This window comes from Grammomys surdaster, unplaced genomic scaffold, assembly GCF_004785775.1.
Source record: "Grammomys surdaster isolate TR1022 unplaced genomic scaffold, NIH_TR_1.0 130, whole genome shotgun sequence".
NCBI classification, from domain to species: domain Eukaryota; kingdom Metazoa; phylum Chordata; class Mammalia; order Rodentia; family Muridae; genus Grammomys; species Grammomys surdaster.
Genome location: NW_021604588.1, coordinates 12,784,002 through 12,803,850, shown reverse-complemented (window position 1 = coordinate 12,803,850; position 19,849 = coordinate 12,784,002). Strand labels below are relative to the sequence as shown.

The window sequence follows — 19,849 nt, the reverse complement described above, 5'->3', positions numbered from 1 at the left end:
ACAGACGACACTGTTTCTAGAAATGGGCCTCAGTGGAACACTGTGGGATCTTTTCTAGCTGGGACTGAGCTTTGTTTGAGAAATGCAACGCCATCCAGAAAAAAACTTGGAAAGGGGTTATCCTAAGGACGGATGGACAGCTGCTGGTTGGTCCCAATGGAAGCTGTGTCTGGAAGCCTCTGGATATGATATTTAACAGTTCTGCTGCCAAATGTGCAGACAGGCTCTCAGAACAAAAGTCATCATTGCAAACCCTGAGGATGTGGAGAAGAGAGATGGATGCTGATCACCTCCTGTTCTTCTTCCTCCTTCTTCCAGGGGGAGGGACAACTATGCAAGATGACATTGGAGATTAATACAGACAACACAATTCAGGAAAAGCATGACTGAGGTGGCTTTATGTTTGTATGTTTGTGAGTTAGTTTGATAAGCAGGAGTGACAAGCATATTCCAGAAGCTTGCACACACACATACACACACAGACACACACAGACATACATAAACAGACACACACACAAACACACACACACAGACACACATACACATAGACATACACACACAGATACACACACACAGACACAGGCACACACAGACACACACATGCACACACACACACACACAAACATTAAGCAATAGCCAGATTTAAAAAAAAAAAAAGTCCTTGAAAAGTACCGAGTACTGCAACAGCTGTCTTAGGAAGACTGCCTGAAAGCACAGGAATCCAGCAGGTGGGGACTTGTTTTCCAAGAGCTTGTTCAAAAAAAAAAAAATGAACTAAAAACTGTGACCTCACCAGGGTGTGAGCACCAGAACCCAAGCAGCAGATGTCCTGATTTTAGTAGAAAGGCCATCGAACCAGGGTCACTAAGTGGGGAGAGCACCCCAGCTTTTCTGTCTACCCAGAGCATAACTTGAGCAAATTCTGTGAGCTTCAGTTTCCTCATATACAAATGTAGGGGTAAATCAAAATATTCTCCTTGGTCATTTTTAAAAATTGTTGTAAAGGACCAATCCCTAATACATATGAATGTCCACTGAAATTTTAAAGAGGATAAATTTTAACCACTATGATTCTTTATGGCATGTTCTATGAGCCAAGCATCGATCTACATGCTTTGGGAATATTAAAGCAAAATGATGCAAGGAGGCAGGGTTTGTTATCACCACATTTTAGAAAGAAGAAATAGACACAGAACAAGTAAACCCCTTGCCAGGAAAACAGTAAGGATGTGATCGAGACACACTGGCTCCTGAGACTCTGCTCCTAACAACCACACAAGGTTGGGTATATATACAGCTCCAAAGTATATTTGGGCTTTTGTTCATATAAAAACCAGCAATCATGATACATAGTCCTATACAGATTCTATGGTTTATCTATGGCCTTTTGAGTTGATGTTTGAATTCTTATAATAACCCTATGCTGTTTAGCTGGTTTTGTTGTTGTTGTTGTTGTTGTTGTTGTTGGGTTTTTTTGTTTTTTTAGAGACAGGGTTTCTCTGTGTAGTCCTGGGCTGTCCTGGAACTCACTCTGTAGACCAGGCTGGCCTCGAACTCAGAAATCTGCCTGCCTCTGCCTCCCAAGTGATGTGATTAAAGGTGTGCACTACCACTGCCTGGCCTGTTTAGCTTTTATTAACTTAACACAAACTACACAAACTGTGAAGAGGAAATCCCAACCGAGTAATTGCCTTTATCAGATTGGTTTGTAGGCATGACTATGGAACATTTTCTTGACTGCTTATTGATATGAGAGAGCTCAGCCCACAATGAGTGGTGCTGATCCCTAAGCAAGTGGGCCTGGCCAGTATAAGAAAGTTAGCTGAGGGATTGGAGCAATAGCTCAACAGTTAACTGAACTGGCTGTTCTTCCATAGGACCTAAAGTCCATTCCAAGCACCCACATGGCTGTTTAACAGCCATTTGTAACTCTGGTTCTAGAGAACATGGTGCCTTCTTCTGGTTTCTGTGGGTACTGCACAAAAGTGATACACATGGGACACAAAACACCAGTACACATAAAAATAAATAAATAATTTTTTAAAAAAGAAAGAAAGATAGAGAAGGATGGAGGGAAGAAGGGAGGGAGGGAAAGAAAGGGAGTTAGAAATCCAGGTGAAACAGTCAGTAAGCAGTATTTATCCATCGTCTCTGCTGCTGGTACATTATGCTTTCAGACAGATGAGTCACTTGTATCCAAAACATCTCTTAACAACAAAACATTATTGAAGGAAATTAAAATTACTTTCCAAGTTCTGGAAAGGGTTATGATATGTCCAAACCATTCACACCCACCTGTCTACTGCTCTCACCTATGGATACAGACTATTGAAATGGAATGACTGGACAAGTAATTAAGCTCATACAAAATAAAATCCACAAAACATGAGTGTGTGTGTAAGTACAGCCAGCATGGTGTACAGACAGATGTGGAGGCCTCTTGTGAAGCACTATGTTGTGCAAAATTATTTTCTCTGTTACGGATCCATCGTAGAGTCCACAATTCCAGCATAGAATGTTCTTTCTATTGACTCGACACCATTCCCAATAAAAAGTACCTTCAGCTGAGTAGTCCAGTTACAACCCAGTGTGAATGATATTATAATACCTTTTGTGATTTGACAGTTAGTAAGGGAGTCTCTAGCCTGTACATGGGGTAATTGAAAATGTGCAAAGTCTCAAAATGGGTTTAGAACAGAAGCCAAGCAAAATGTTTCCTTAAAGGACAGTATTGTAGCTGAATCCAGGCACTTAGAATGAGCAGAGTCCTGGGGGAAGATGAGGTGTGGGAACCCAGCAAAACCCAAGCCAGGAGGACAAGATAGGATTTTCTGAGATGTTCTTCCTTTCTGAGTTTTTAAGCCCACCCCTCCCCTGCCCCCGGCACTAACAACTAACAACTAACAACTCAGATCCCTGTGAGGATAGTGGCTCTCACTAAGAGGGCAGAAACATAAAGGGAATCCCTGCCACACTGAGAAGAGAGCCAAGAGGAGAAAGAAGGAAAGAGGGCAGCGTGGGAGGAAATTCTAGATGGTTATGTAAAATGGGATTTGTTCCACTGTCACAATCAGAAAACTAGCTCCCCCAGAGCCAGCTCAAGGGCAGGGGAGCTGGGAGGACCTACTGGAGAAAGATGCTGCTGAAGAGATGCTCTGGGTAGCAGATGAGGCAGGTGGGTCCATAAAAACCCACATCTGGGTCGTGATGAGTCAGAAATGCCTGGGTTGTGTACAGGACTCTCTAGTGCTGATGCTTGGTCCCAGGTACAGCACCTTTCACCATCCTGATAATTAAGAATAAGGACGGCTCTTAAATACAGGCTGCCAGGGGCCCTCCTGTTCTTAGTTATGCCCAGAGACTAGTATAGCTCCCCAGGACTTGCAGCTTCTGAACACTGACTGCACAAGCTTCCCTGCCTCCCTGGCTACCCAGTTACTTTTTCCCCTCTGGGCCCCTTTCTGGGGAGAGACATAAACTCCTCTACTCTAAGGATGAAACCCTTGAGCTTTGCCAGCATCAGTGACCCCTGGCTCAGGCTATCCTGGAGCTCAAACAAAGACATATTGGGACCCTCCTGCTGAGAGAGGGGGACGTTCCTGTGCCCAGGGGGAGTTGGCCTTAATCTGCTGCTCAGTGAATGACAACAATGTTAAGAATGAAAATATGGTTTGGGGGTACAGCCCCCAGGAGCCCAACATTTTAGTATTTAAAGGAACTTTAATGAGCTTAAGTGGCTAATCTTGAGTTCAGAAGGGGGTGTTTTGTTTTGTTTTGTTTGGAAAAATCCTTTTAAAGGCTCCTAAGGCTTGATAGCCAGGATTTTGAGTCCTGGAATGGCCGTCTCTAACTGAAAGGCCAGGAGGGAGTGAGGAGAAAGAATTGCTCCAAAGAGCTTCTCACGCTGCTTTCAAACTGGGGCTGCGTAGCTATAGAGAACACCCTCCGTGAGGGAGAAGTACAGAAGGGCCTCAAGTGCTGGTCTCACACGCACAGCACCAAGATCAAGCCTCAGCACCCCAAGGAGAGAGAGGTACCCAGAGAAAAAAGCAGCGTTGCACATGAGCGTGTCACAAATGCCCTACCATAATGCTGGCCAGTCTTCCTGACAAGTGACAAATTCTTCCATTTTACTGGTGACAGCACAGATCCAGGCACATCTCTGACTCATCGATATGCAGAACACAGGTTCCCGAGGGATCACCCAAAAAGTCATGACATGGATCTACACGGACCTGAGATGAAGGCCCATTGCCAAGATATCAAGCTGAGGACGACTCAATAACGTGATTGCTCTGTGGTAGGACAATTGCGCACAATAAAAAGCTAAGTAGGAGGTTGGAGAGACCGTTCTGTGGGGAGAGGACTTGCCAAGCAATCATGAGAACCTGAGTTCAGATTCCCCTGAAAACACATGAAAGCCAGGGCGCAGCTGCCCAGATCTATCACCCCGGTGTTGGAAAGGAAGAGACAGATGCATCCGTGGAACTCACTGGCCATTTAGTCTAGCAAACCAGCAAGTTCCCAGTTCAGCAAGTCTGAAAAATTAAAAATGTCTCAAAAATTAAAAATTAAAGATCATTCAAGTCACTTGTGCATCTCTGGCCTCTGCACAGACATGTGCACACACACACAAATACATGCATATACCACACCCCATGTGCACGTACACCCATATACCATACCCACAGAGGGAGACAGAGACAGACAGAGAGAAATATGAGGCTAATTGGGTTCTCCTAGGTGAGAAAATAGAGGATCCATGGGATAGCGTGGGTGAAAGGAGATGAGGCAGTTGGTGGTGGGGTTTAAACACTATTTAATGCTTCCAAATCCACATTACTAAAGTTCTACAGGGCATAGAGGAGTAGAAGGTGGAACGGAAGCAGATGTGAGTCTCGAGATATAGCATGTGGCCCATTCCCAGCAAGACCGGAAGATTACAGTATTTTTATATGGCTAGGATTTATTGGACGAGTCAGAAAGCACAGTCCAATCCATAGTGGCCAGATATCTCCCAGAGCTCATCCGTTATACAAGACTAATGACAGACCACAAGTATGATGGTGTGGAGGGACGCTGAGGGCCCAAAGAGTCGGCAAAGCCAGACGTAGTTGCTGTTATCCAAAAATAGGATCCCCGAACTGGAGTTCTGAAAAACTGGAAGAGACCAGACTCTTCCATGTGACTCCAGTTACGGGACTAGGAAAAGCACGGTCTACTTTGTATTTTCAGTTGTTAGATCATTGTGGCGCAATGGTGGAGACCTTGCGAGGTTTCATTAAGTTCTGTCTGCTCTGCACATGGCAGCCAAGTGCTCTGCCGAGGACTCGGTTGTCCTGTTCACCACCAAGAAAAATAGCACAGGGGTGTAATTTTTAAATTGCTTTTTAACTGCACAGATGGGACTATTGTGACAGAGGAAAGGCTACCCACTGGGTATGGAACGGATGTGGGTTTTGTTTTATTCCTTACATAATATCTCCCCTAATACTTCAGTGTTTCTGCTGCGTTCCAATTGCATCTGCTGTCTAGAGCCAAGAGAAACTTAATCCCTGCCCTAAGACTCATTTTATTTATTTTCAGTAGTGTGAAAGCAAACATGTAGCAAGGTTACAGTGTTTACACCACCATCTTAGCCCACACAGCGTTAATCCTCCTACTAATTAATACCAGGGCCATAGTGATCTTCTTCATCTCATCTTAGTTAAAAATATAGGGGCAGATCGTTGGGGTTTACTAAAATAACAAGTTGACATTTGGAAGATGTCTGCAAGACTGTAGGGTAGGTTTCATTTAAGAGATGACAAAGAGACACAAAGCCTCAGGCAACGTCGGCTGGATAACAGGAGTAATTCTAATTGAGGACTAAATGTTCCGTGTCCTGGTAGTCGAAGGGACTAAGGAGGAAATGTAAGTGCTCAAGAGCACCAGAAGAGATATTCTCTCTATCCTTGACAACAGGCCATTCAAAAAGGCATGCGGAGTGGCTGTGTGATGTCCTGACAGTCACCACCTTCCCCTGACTAAGTAGAGAAAGCCACCATAGGCAACAGCACTGTCCTAAGGGCCCCAAGGGACTCTCTGAAGAACAAGTGGTATGCTCCCAAGAAGCATTCTAAGCCAGGCTGGGATGAGAGCAGAGCTCCCGCTGGGAAATCTCTCCTCAGGGCTCTCTACCCAACATGGCTCAAGGCCCTCTTTATCTCACTCTGAGTGACTTATGAAAAAGTACCACACTGAAGACAAGAAGACCATTTTAAAAGAAAAAACAAAAACCATAAGCCAAAGAGATCTATTTTCTGATTAAAAAAATAGTAAAACAGAGCTAAAATTTCATAGGATCAATATTACAAAAAAAAAAAATCTTTTAAAACTAGACAGATGTGTCTGTTTTTATATCTCCCAAATTTTATCTTTCAGGATTATAGAACTGTACTTAATAATCCAGTTCACGTGATTCAATATTGGTTGTTCTGACTTTGGTAACATATAATGATCACATTTTGTAAGATGCATTTATTCAAAGAAGTTATCAAATTCTTTGTTCATACAATAAAGAATTTTAAGGTCTTTATTTTCTTACTTTTAAATACTATAGCCCAAGAAATTTAATTTGGGGGGGAGGGGGTATGTGATTAAATAAATAGAGTTGTTCTTAGTAAAGAAAGCATCCGATCATCATGTTCAAAAACCTTCATAAGATTAAAAAAGGAACTGTAGATAGCCCTCCCTGATATGAATAAGTCTTTGTTGATGCAGACATGATAAATAAAATACAAGACAAATAATTAGCTATAGGAGAAGCTCTTTCACTGAATTCCAGGTGTGGAGTGTTATTTCCATGTGGAAGACAAAGGTCTCAGAACTCTACACTATGTAAAACCCGTCTGGATAAATCACTTTTCATAATGCATCCCACTTAAGTAAGAATCAAAGAGCCTCATAGCCATACTCAGCCCTAACTCCCAGAACACTATAAATGCATAAACCAACTATCTAATTTCAATTTTTAAGTCTTAGATTCCAAGCAAGTCTTATCCATGAATACATATATAAAAAGAGAACAACTCTAAACAAGAAATATTTTTCACCCTCTAAAATTGAAACAGAGAGAGGGGGGAACGGGGAGAAGGAGAGAGAGGAAAGAGAGAGAGAATGTTGCATAAATACAGCCATGATCAAGGACTATGCTCATTGTGAGCTAAACCCCTACAATTGAATGCAGACAAAAATTATTACCTAGCTGTGCTTGAGTTTTATTTTCCATAATATGTTATTGTGCCAGGAGCCAGGCCAAGCAAAAGTAAAGTAACAATGACCTCTGTAATTTCATCTGTGGGTTCCTTTTATGAAGAACTGCATGCCCAATTTTGATCTCCAAGTAATGACACAGTAATAATAATAATAATAATAATAATAATAATAATAAATACCACCCAAGCTAACTCTTCCACAGACACCTCCTGCACCACTTTGAGAGAATGCAGAATAATTTTATTACCAATCCTGACACAGAGCAAGCCCTAAGTCTTTCTCACCTGGGACCAACAAGCCTCAGGCCAAAAGAAAGAGACAAAGAACACTGTGAGTGGGGTGACATCTACTTTCCTCCATGTCTGTCCCTTTCTCTGGACAGACAACTGATCTACTCCAAAAGGCAGAGAAGAAAACATGAGCAGGCCTTCGGAGGAAAGGCTTCCCCAAGCTGTGATCCGCTGACGTGTGGGGAGTTAGCACACTGTGGGAACGATTCTGACGACAGCAACCCTACCCCACACTGCTCCCAGGATGTCCAAAACAATCCGAGTGATAATGATAAACTTCATATGTGAGGAGAGAAGGCCCTGCCTGACCCACAAGCCACCAGGCACATGAAAGAAGCAATATAAATTTGATTTAAAAGTGGGATAGTGTCCAGAAGGCTCAATTATCTGTCAAATTGCCACGTTTCCCTGATCCCACCAGCCTCTGTCTCCGGCTGAGGCATGGCTACAGTACTTGCTTGGAACCAACTCAGAGAGAACTCTGAACTAGCCGGATCACAGAAGGCTCACCGAAATAGGGAACAACAGTTACATAAATAGAAGTCTTCCAGGCTGGAAAATATTTTGGTTGTCTGCTAACTTACAGGAATGTCGACGCAAAGTGAGCCCATTTCTGAAATATCCACACCTATGCTAACTCAGGTGCACTACCTCAGGTGCTCTGTCTCCCAGCACAACTCCGGCCACTCCACCAGTGCTGTCTTTTCTTAGAAGCAGTTGTTTTCTCTTCGATGACACCAAGAGCAAGGGACTCCCAGTTCTTGTGGGACCCCCAGTCGTTCTTGATTTCTGGCTGTTCATAAATCACCATTCTACACTCTGGCCTTGAATGCTTGTTTGTTTTGGATAGCTGAAAAGTAAAGTATTCCTAAGGGTGCCATAGCGGATGAAGCCAATACTTAGTACAACATCCTGAGGTTTCAAATGGACAATCTTGTCCAAGATGCCACCATCAATCCATTGCTTTCATGAGAAAGGAGTTGACGTTTCACATTGGGGAACTGAAAAGAAGTCATTGACACCATGGAATTTTGGCTTTTTAAGCAACTTGTATTAGAGTGGTTCTTTGACAATTTCATACACAGAACAAGTGATTCTGGTTACTGTCACCCCTACTCACCCCAGTCTCCTGCTCCTATTTCCACCTCACCTCACCCCCAACAAGTCTCATTCCATTTAAATGAAGGCCTGACCAACACCAGGGAGACACAGGTAATAATTCTAATACAAATCTATAATTTCCAATTATCCAGAAATGCACACAAACGGCAGAAATGAATGGGATAATCTCTGCTGCTAAACCTGTGCTCACAGTAGTCACCGGAGAGTGAACATCAGTTATGCATTCGTTCATTTCAATATGTAGAAACAGCACTTAAACTTTACAGATTTGGGGAACCAAAGTTCTGTGTAATCCCCTTTCTATCAAGTATTCTATTATGTATCACCATGGCTCTCTCAGCACCTCACACACATCTTCTTTTTCCTCTCCATTCACTTTGTCTGGTGGGGGGGGGGGATATCCATAGTAATAAGAAGGAAAGCGCTTGCTTTCTGTGAGTTTCATGACTATTGGCCCAAGTTGAGCTGTACCCTCCAGGATAAACACATGGCCATTACAGATAGCTTCTAGTGGATACCTAGTCCTATGTAAATGGAGAAATTTCTTCAGAGAACCCTTGCTGGTCTGGGTAAAATAGACGGAAAACCTGCCAGGCTAGAAACCTCCTGCCATCAGCCTCCAAGAATTTGTTCCAATTATTCTTTCCTTGCCACAAGCAGGGTTTTACATGTAAAAGCTCCATAAAAGCCTGTTGAATAAAGGAATTTTTCCTGAGCCTAACTTTAAAAAAAAAGAAGAAGAAGAATCACCTCTTCACTTCCTCTTACAGAAAGTATCTTGAGAGTATCAAGGACATTAAGATCCTGATTTCTTGAGAAGAGAGTAGGATTGAGAAGGGGAACAGAAGAGAGATGGAATTTAAGGGAGGGATAAATGAATCTAAAACAGCCACCACCAACAGGCTGAGCATGCTTGCTCTGAGACTGTGCTCAGAGCTAAGCAGTTCAAGCAAACCGACTTTAGATATCCATGTGTCCCTAAATATTTTTAAATTAAAATTTAAAAAAAAACCTTTCAGTGTCTCACCAACACCTCTTTGAACAATGTAGCTCGCACCCTCTATAAAATTTTGATTCTGACCAACAGCTGGCAAGTTGATCCCTGTAATTTTCTCTTCGCAGAAATAGCTTTGTGAGGGGAGAGCTGACCCTCTCGGCTAATAAGCCCCAAACCTCGCCAAACCTGGAGGGCTGAAATGGAAGGGATATTGTTCTGTTAAGTACTTTACAGCAACTGTTTCTTCTCCTCTTGACACAGCCTGACTTCCTTAAAGAAGATTTGACTGGCCAGACAGCTGTGTTGACCCTTGAGCCTTCTTTGATTCGCGATTTTCTTTTTTAACAAACAGAATAGAAAAACCACAACCCAAATCCTCCCCTAAGCTCCAATACTTTTGAATTTGCTAGTGTTGTGCCTGAAGGATGTGGACCTTTCTCTAATCTATAAGCAGAAAGATAAAGATTGGGCTCACACAATACCAAAACCGGTCCATGAAAAGCAAGAGAAGAGGGAGGGAAAAGCGAGCAGTCACCAGGCTTTGTCTACTTGAAGTTGTATAGACCAAATCCGTTTAATTACCTAGAAATCACAGTTTTTACTCAGACTCTGGGGCTACAAGCAGCCAAGCCAGCACAGAGACGACACCAGCATTTTTTTTCTTTCAAAACTGTTTACCATAAAGATCAGGGAGAGTTTCACTTCTTTGCTGATTTCAATATTGTTCAACTCACATAAATGAAAGCATGTTTTGTTTGTTTGTTTGTTTGTTTGTTGTCTTTTAGGTTATGAAAAAAATATGTAAAGCATTTCTGAGACAACAGAAAGGCCAGGTGTTCTCTCAACATGGCGGTAAAAGTCAAGCATTTTATGTCAAGCAAGAGTACTGAGTAGCAGAGGGATGGCCTGGTGATGATGGTGGTGGTGGTGGTAGTGGTGATGATGGTGGTGGCAGCGACGGCTGCGTCTAACTTGGTCCATTTTTTAATAAGCCTGACAGCCCAGATGATTTAGAAACAAGAAACCTCTGTTTTTTCTTCCCCTGTGTGTTTTTTTGTTGTTGTTGTTTTGATCTCCAACCCTCTCCTTTGCACTTCTTTCACTGTGCGGCTCCGTTTCACACACACACTGATCTTCCTCGGCCTCTCTCCACATAGTGGAGTGAAAGGGGCTGTATTTCCCTCGTGCACACACGCATGCACACACAATCAACATATGCAGCCTTACTGCACAAAAACAGACGAGCTCTGAGCCACTTTTCTTTCTACCTAGCCCTCCACAATCCTACGAATCCAATATCCCTATGTTGCAAGGCAAGGCAGTTTCCCCTCCTTACTTCGCAGGGCTCCGCCTGTCCTTTGACAATAAGGGCATCCTACCACACCACAATAAGAACCGCTCTCCTCACTACCTGCCTCCCAGTCCTGCATGCTGCCTGTCAGATACCTTCCCTAGTCTAGAACCGGGTGGAGACGCCAGACGCAGGGAGCTTTAAATCAGTTTCCCTCTAGCTTAGTAACTCCTGGGCCTTCTCTCAGCTCGCGACACCTTAAGGTTTCGCAGAAAACTCGAGGAGGGAGTTACTGGAAACGCAAAGCAAAGGGGAAGGTCAGGAAAGACATTTCCAAACCTGATTTGATCAAGCCCAAGAGAAAAATGTGCCCAGGGGACAGAAACCACCCAATCCATATGCCTTACTAATGGGCACAAACCCCAGAGAGGTGCAAACACTTGAGTAAGATGAAATGGAAAAAGGGGTCGCTAGTCACTAGCTCCCCGGCAAAGTGATCTCTGGAAATGAATGGATCCGGGTTGAGGAACTTGAAATAATTTGAAAATATGTTCGCAACAAAAAAACAAAAACCCGCATTGCGGCTCTCCTGGGCCCCAAGTTGTGCAAACGGATAGATTCCCCGCAGCCAGAGGTGTGTACCGAACACGGATGCGCGAGATTTACTGGCCTTTCCTGCGGGTGCCTCTTGCTCCTTGCGGAAAGGCAAAGAGGATGCAGGAGGACACAGCTCACACCCATGCAGGTGAGTGGGCGCGCTCGCTCCGGCGACGCAGGCACTTACTTCTCGTAGTGGTACTTGCAGTAGAGCTTCTTGTCCCGGTAGAAGCAGGTGGTCTCCAGGGGCTCTTTGCAGGAGGCGCACTGCACGCACTGCTCATGCCAGAAGCTGTCGTTGAGCCTTAGCAGAAACCTGTCTGAGATGACCCGCTGACAGCCCTCGCAGACAGACTTGGGACTCACCGCTCTGCCTACAACAGCAACAGATGTCGCCGGTGAGCCACACCGGCAGGCTAACCCCCGCCAAACCCGCTCTCGATCGGATTACACCCACAGATTTACCCCCGGGGACTTGCACCCTCAAGAAGCTCCCCTGATGATCATACATTTCGAATAATCAAACCAAGTGGCAATGACGTTACTAATAACTAAAAACTAGGTAGCAAGGTATAAATTCTAGCGAGGGAGGAGGCTGAGGTCAATAAATGGCCTTAATTATTAGACCCAGGTACCACTGCGAGCTTTCACTGAGCCTTTAAATTAGATGACATATAAATTTGTGCTCCTAAGGACTCTCAAGTCGCCATTAATCCATCACTAAATCACCGTGTTTGTGTCCTTTGACTACTTCTAAATGATCGATAATAATTTGCTTGCAACTGCGTTCTATTTTTTAAAGGGAAAATTAGCATTTTCTAGTTCCTTCATAAATGTTGTCCTGCGGGCGCAGAAAAATAGCATCTCTCCCCAAGCGAGCTAAGTACTGTTCAAACTAGTGAATCTCTCCTAGGTCTTGTTTGGTGTGCAAATTGCAGGTGGCTTTTTGTAATTAGGAAAGGTCAAGATGGGAAAAATAATGGCGGAGCGCAAAGACCCTGAGAAGGGTGCCGGCCAGAGAATTCTATCTCCTGCGCTCAGAAGCGCTGCGTGGAGCAACAAACCTCATAGCCCAGTCAGACTCTTCTCTCTTTGACCTTTTTGACTTTTTCTCTTCGGATGTTGTTTGAGTGAAGGCCTTCTCCTCCCCCCGCCGCCCCCCCACAACACGCAAGGGAGAAATACTTGGCCGCCTTTGTCGACACTTTTCACAACCGTTTAAAGAAGCCCTTGTCCCACAAGAACACTCTTGTCCGTGATGTCCCAAAGGGATGATCCTTCTCCATACCACTACACTAATCTCACTTTCTGCCTTGGAGAACAGATGCCAGCTCGTAAGCCAGACAGGTCATTTTGTGCGGTGGGAATCCAGCAAGAAGGGAGGAAAAAGTGGTCGTTCTCAATTGTCAGTTTCTGTTGTCTTGGTCTCAGCATCCCAGGCCGTCATCCTAGAACTGGGGCAAACATTGGTCGTGCGGCTAAGGGAACCAAACCCGATGTGCCTAAGTCCGCACACAGGCTCTGCCTGCGTCTCCCTTGCTCCGAGGAGAAGATCCTGACAATTTTGAAAGGGAGGTTGAAAGAAGGGGACATGGGTTTTGTAATTTCGTTTCCTCTGGACTGTTGGGGCGGAGTAGGCAATTTCTCTCCTGGATATGGTTTCTATAATCAAAAATTTTCAGCCCTACTCTATTGGTTCTAAAGGTAAGGAAAGAGGCAAGAGATTTAAATAAAAGAAAAATCTCTCAGAAAGAAGAGGGAAGAAAGAAAAAAAGGAAGAGAGAAAAAACAAACAAAAACATTTTTTCTCGAAACTTGAAAATTCCAAACGCATATTTAAAGAGACACTGCCAAAACAAGAATTGTTGGCCTGAGCTCTGAAAGACCCACGCGTGTAACTCTTCTGGATCTCTCTATTCTCTGTTCCTTCACAGTGGCTGGGTTGGGGGTAGAGGGATACCAAGCTCGCGGAACTGGGATCCGGCTTCTGTTAATTAAAGACCAGGCAAGGTCCCCGCCGGGCAAGCTAATCCCAGCGCAGCGCTGCCTACCAGCCCGGAAAAGCCTCTAGGCCATGCCCAATACTAAAACCCGGGCTGTAGTTGGTGGGGGAAGAGAAGAACTTGTGAGCTCTGGGCCTCGGACCTCTCGTGCTAGGTAGGACACAGGCTTTTGAGAAATCGGTGGCATTTATGAGCCGTCGATCAGCTCCATGATTAAAAATCCAGCCCTGGGTATTATTAATCACTTGCCACTCAAATGCCTTGTGAACATGCTCGCCCGCCCCTCAAGGCTTTGGGGAATTCGATATTGAGCCCCTGAAGCCTGAGAAGCCTTGATGGTTGTATTTGGGTAGGGCGAGTCAAAAGGACTGATGGACACGGAAAGATAGAGAGTGTGAACCCCTCTGTGTGCATGGAGAGAGTGCTAGTCCAGTTGAGCAGCCCAGTACCAGAGAGCTGACGTCCGGAGAAGCAGGAGGATGCACTAGGGCGCATGCCGTTGAACACTTACCCAGCAAAGAGGAAAAGGAGGCCGAGGTCTCAATTGCACTTTGAAAGTTCTCTTCCATCTTCAAGCCGTCCAACATGTTCGGGTTGAGCCAGGAAGACCTGTAGAGCGGAGAAATCGGAGAAATCGTTGAGTCTAGCTTCCGTGCCTGCTGGGACTCAGCACCCTCAGTTGCCACTCTCCTAGGGAAGGTTAGAAGGAGTGTCCAGGGCGACAAGAATGAGCCTAGAGGGTAGAGTCCAGCCAAGGGAAATGTAAGGTGGGAGGAGAGAGAAGAGCCACCGTGAACTGCTAGGATGGCTCTGATTTCACTTGAAGTCAACGCGTTATGTACTAAGGCCTCCGCCCCCTAACTGCGTTCTCCTAACCCCCACCCCCACCCCTGTCCCCAGGTTTCCCATTCCAAGACCGACTCCGCCCCATCCTATACTACTGTGGCCCCTAGGGATCCCTCTACTAGAACTGTTGTACTGCGTGTGATGGAGTCGGGGTGCGCCTGCTCTCAGAGCCAGGACCAAGTATACAGGATCAACCAGGTCCGATATCCCGTGGCACCTCCACTCACTTTTGATCCTCACCTGTCTTGGGTTGGAGAGAGGCAGAGTAAGGGACTCGGAGACTGTCCCGCCTGCTTCCGTACTCCTGGCGCTGTGCTCTGCTCAGGGAGGGGGGGCGCTCGGGAGTAGGCGTGCGGGGCGCGCGGGGAGGTCCTCCCGCCGGTCGGCCAGTGCCGGGAACGTCTGCAGGAGCAAAGGAGTCGCCTTGGGGAGGAGCCGCGACTGGCCCGGCTCACTCTTGGATGCATTTCAAATCAACTTTCAGAAACACGCCCGTCCGAGCCGAAGCCTAAGGAACCCCGCAGCCTTCCTTACCTGATGGGCGAGCTCGCTCCCAGCGTCCGGAGCGGCGCGAAGCGGCCGGGAGGCGCCGGGCAGCTTCGGTGGAGGGAGGCGGCGTCTCCGAGGCTGCAGCCGGAGCAGCCGCCCGGACTCCGGCGCGCCCTGGAGAGAGCAGGAGCGAACGCCGGCCTCCGGTTCTGCTCCTCGGCGCGCCGGAGTCGGGCCGGGCCGTGGCCGCAAGCCGCCGATTCTTCTCCGGACGTCCCGCCAACACGCGCCGCTCTACAGCCGGGAAGGGGAAGCCAGGCAGCTGCTCTAAGATCAGCCGGGAAACCCGAGGCCCAGGGTCCTGGGTGCAAAGTTCGCCCTGCTTTCTTCTCCGAGGCGGCTCCGGCGGTTTCTGACAGCGGCCGCTGGCTGCGTGCGCGGCCGGGAAGGGGGTGGGGTGCACAGGGCGGGGGCCTGGGAGCGCGTCCCGTGGTGGGGCCCGCGGTGCTCGGTTTCCCGGCTTGGCTGCACGACCCACACCGCGAGGCTGCAGCCTGATGCTCCCGTCTGCTGCCCGGACCTCCCGGACGCGCCAAACTTTTCCTTCTCTCCACGTGGAACGGTTGCCCCGGGGGAGCTGCGCCCCAGCCTCGGCAGAGATCCGTGCCACCTAGACTGCGCGCGGGCGGGATGGGGATCCAGTTGCTCTCGGATCTGCGCTGTAAGTGATGACTAACCTCAGGCAGTCCTCACCTGGAGGCCGTGGGGAGCGCCTCGAGCCCCCCTCCCCCCGGCTTTGTGAACTCGGGCACCAGAAGCTCCGAGCTCCTCTGACTTTCACTCACCCACTGGCTCCTGCAACTTACAAATTTGTTTTGGCTTAAAACTCAACTCACCGTTTCTGACCGAAACCACTTCGCTGCTGGGAAATGCAATAATAGGACCCATGGCCAAACCTTGAATCAGGCTCCCTCTATCCCATCCGGCTGGCTGGACGCTAGACTAGAAGTCAGCCAAGGGGACTTTTCTTAGAAAAGAAGTTCCTGGGGGCAGTTTTTAATTCCCTATGATTCATAACGTTCGACTGCAGCGACAGCCCTCCAGCCTCTCTAGAGGCAGGAACAGGGTCTTGCTCCTCTATTCCAAGAAAAGCCTGGGGCCAAATGACTCAATAAACACATCATTGCGTTGGCTAACATTTATCGATCATTAATTTCGTGCCAATCTTTGTTCCGTAGCCAACTCATCTAATCTTTACAATTTAAGGTGGAGACAATAAGAGTCTCAATGTTCGGGTTACCCTAAGGAAATGGGACACCTGTCCGCGTGAAATTCTAGCCTGCTCTCCTGAACACCTTTGGGAGGTCCGATTCCATAAGATTCTCTAGGGCACCCTCAATTCTACACTAAGAGGAATCCAATGGCAGTAATCCAACCCTGTAGCATGATCAACCCAAGCAGAGTACTTACCACGTAAGCAAGGATTCCCTAGTGCCTTCATAAGGAAAAGATCTCTTCCTGAACTTAAATCAAACAAGCTCTTCTGTGCTTAGGGACACACACACACACACACACCCTGCCCAACACCATCCTAAGTGTTTTCTATCCACAAGCACAAGCCAAACACAGAATATGACTTCAGAGGAGCAAGGGGAAAGGGCAGAGCTTAATACCCTATATTAAAATACTGCTTTAAACTTTTTAGGGTGCTTCTATATATGTGGTTTTGCTTGATCTTTACAACAAACCTGTGAGGTAGGCAGAACAAATAATTTTATCTATTGTCCTAGACAAATCTTTGGGGTTTAATACAGCCAGGAGATTTCTCTGCTGTTACCCAGGTGGCTATTGGTATGTCTTTAAACACCTGACCTTTGTCCTGTCTGTCATCCAGATAGAACAGGATGGGGGGGGGGGATAAATTACTTGTATTCTTGAGATAATATAAGATAGAAATTTGTTTAAAAAAAAGAGCACAGCAAATACACCCACAAGAAATAATACTTTAAGTGCTCAGCTGAGTTTTTGTTTAACTAAAATTCTTGAGATTATGAAACATATTTAACTAGTGGGTAAGGAATATCCAGTGATGAATATCTGGACAATAGATGGCATTTTATCTGAGTCTTTTTAGTGGTTCTGGCATCAGGAAGAAAGCCTGGTTCCTGTAAAGCACCCAAGTTTGTGGTGTGAATGTCTTTCCCCCAGTTGGTTTGGGCACTTCAGGTAAAAGTACTGTGTCTCACAATCCCATTGTAAGTTCTACAACTCTCAGTACAGAAGCACATAGGTGTACTTAACATAGCATTTACTTGGCTGGGGGATGAATGAACCTCTTGTTGTAGTCTGAAGCCGAAGGGCCAGTAAGCAAAAGTCTCAGTTCTTCATGGCATTTTCCCTTTCTATACATAGGCAATATAGTTTTATCATGTCCATCCTCCCTTCCCAGACCTCTCTCCCCAACACATCTTCTTGTGTCCTTTTCTTTTTGGTTTTCGATGCAACCCGCTGAGTTTAACTAATGCTGCCCTCTGTGCATGACTGTAGGACCATCCACGGCAGCATGGGAAATCCATCAGTGGCCACACTCCCAGAGGAAAATCTTTCTCCCTTTCCAAGTCTGCTAGTAGTTTCTCACACTGGAATTTTGACTGGACTGATCTTGTGTCGATCTTGTGCATGTAACATAGCTTCTGCGAGTCCGTGAGAGCAAGGGCCATGTCATACCCAGGAGACAGCTAATCACAGGATTCCTCCCTTCTGCCAGCTCTGAAATTCTTTCCACATCTTCTTCCATGGTACTCCCTATTCGCTGAGGCTTGATGACTGGGGGCTGACACAGATGTCCCACACAGGGCTGAGCATACACAGTAATGCAGTCATTTGTTCTTAGCACTTGAGCTAGTTATAAGTCTCTACATTTGTTGCTACCCACTGTGAACCTTCTCTAACCAAGGCTGAGAGCAGCATAGATCTATACGACTATAAGTATAAATATTCAGGTGGTAGTTTGGCAGGGGGAGAAGGAGGAGGAGGCGAAAGAAAAGGAAGAGAAAAAAGGAGGAGACTTCCCTTCAAGGGCCTATGACTTCCACAGCCATGAACTTTTGATCAGAGAGGTTTATAGTATCAGGCATGAATATCCTCCTGTGGAGCAGGCTTTAAGGTCAATCAGAAAGAGGTTGGTTACCCTGGTAACACCCATGCTGCACCAGTGGGCACATCTGACCTGGCAGATCAGTATTTTATGTATTAGAGGCCTTTCCTCACAGCATGTCAGTAACACTTGTTGTTATCGGTGGTCTTGATGATAACTACCTGGCTAGGGTGAAGCGGAATTTATTTAAAAGGTTTTGACCTGCATTTCTTTAATGGCTAGCTCTGTCGCACACTTTTTAAGTGTTTCCTAGATGTTTATACTTCTTTTAAATATTCTATATAGTTCTACAAACATATTTCCTTAAAGATTTTTTTAAGTTTACGTGTGTGTGTGTGTGTGTGTCTGTGTGTGTGTCTGTGTGTCTGTGTCTGTGTCTGTCTGTCTATCTTGAGGGCAGAAGAAGGGTCAGAGCCCTTGGAGCTGGAGTTACAGGTGTTTGTAGCTTCCTGGTGTGGGTACTGGGAACTAAACTCAGATATAGAAGACTAGTAAGTACTCTTAACTACTAATCTGTCTTTCTAGTTTCTGTAGCTCATTTTTTAAAAAATGGATTGCTTCCTTGATGTTTGGGATTTTGGGTTAGGTTGGGTTGGGTTGGGTTGGGGCTTTTTGTATTTGTTTTTTTAGTTCTTTGTGCATTCTAGATACTAATCCCCTGACTGATTTATAGGTGTAAACTTTTTTCTCCCATCCTGGACTTCTCTTTCACTAGACTGATAGTTTCTTTTACTGTACAGAGGCTCTTTAATTTTATAAAACGCTATTTGTCAGCGGTTCCATTTGCTCCCTATGCTGTTGGAGTCCTACCTGGAAAGTCTCCACCTTTGTTGATGTTGAAATGGACTCCCTCCTCCTTCATCCAGCACTTTCAGATTACCAGGCCTTGTGATGAGGTCCACAAGCAGTTTTGAGTTGAGTTATGAAGGTGAGATCCAGTTTCATTTTTCTGCAATTAGATATCCAGTTTTCTCAGCACCCTTTGTTGAAGATGCTGTCCTCTCTCCAATAATATATATTTGAATGTGACATCTTTGTCAAAAATCAAATAGCCATGGTTGTATGAACTTTTATCTGGGTCTTCTAGTCTGGCTTTATGCCAGTACCACACTGTTTGTATTACTGTGGCTCTGTCATATAACTTGAGCTCAGGTATAATAATACATTCTGCAATAATCTTTTTATTCAGGGCTGTTTGGGCTATCCTTGGTATTTTGTGGTTCCATATAAATTTTAGGCTTTCTCCATATCTGTGAGGAATGCTCTTGGAATTTTCATTGAGATTATATGAAATCTATTGATTGCTTTTGTTAGGGCAGATCTATAGGTAGGGACTTAATCATTTAGATAGCAACAGCTTTCTCAACGTCTTAAGGTTTTCATTATGCAGGTCTTTTGTTTCGTTACTTAGGTATAATCCTAAGTATTTTAATGTTTTTGCATGTGACTATTATGAATTGGATTGATTCCCTGATTTCCTTTTTGACATGTTTGTCACCAATGTATAGAAAGGCTACCAATTTTGTGTATTAGTTTTGTATTCTGTGTCATTCACTGATGAAAGTGTTTATCAGCTCTAAGAGTTTTCCAGTGAAGTCTTATGGGTCTTTTATGTATAGAATCATGTCATCTGCAAATAAAAATACTTTGAATTCTTTTTCTTTAGCTTTGCCTAAGACTTCAGTCACTCTATTGAATAGGACAGAGGGTGAGCACTTTGTCTTTTTCCTGATCTTGGTGGGAATGCTTTGAGTTTTTCTACATTTGTTATGACATTGCTATAGGTTTGTCATATATATC

At 45.3% G+C, this 19,849-nt stretch overlaps 1 protein-coding gene across 1 annotated transcript in view; it reads right to left on the bottom strand.

Annotated features, from left to right (window-relative positions):
• Lmx1a (LIM homeobox transcription factor 1 alpha) overlaps positions 1-14,816 on the bottom strand; it is a 140,052-nt gene extending 125,236 nt beyond the window's left edge. The window contains exons 1-3 of the mRNA XM_028760595.1: positions 14,644-14,816; positions 14,069-14,166; positions 11,742-11,928 (exon numbers count right to left, since the gene is read on the bottom strand). Coding sequence (XP_028616428.1) covers positions 11,742-11,928; positions 14,069-14,144 — 263 coding nt within the window. The 5' untranslated portion in view covers positions 14,145-14,166; positions 14,644-14,816. The remainder of the gene's footprint in view (positions 1-11,741; positions 11,929-14,068; positions 14,167-14,643) is intronic.
• Positions 14,817-19,849: the final 5,033 nt, after the last annotated feature.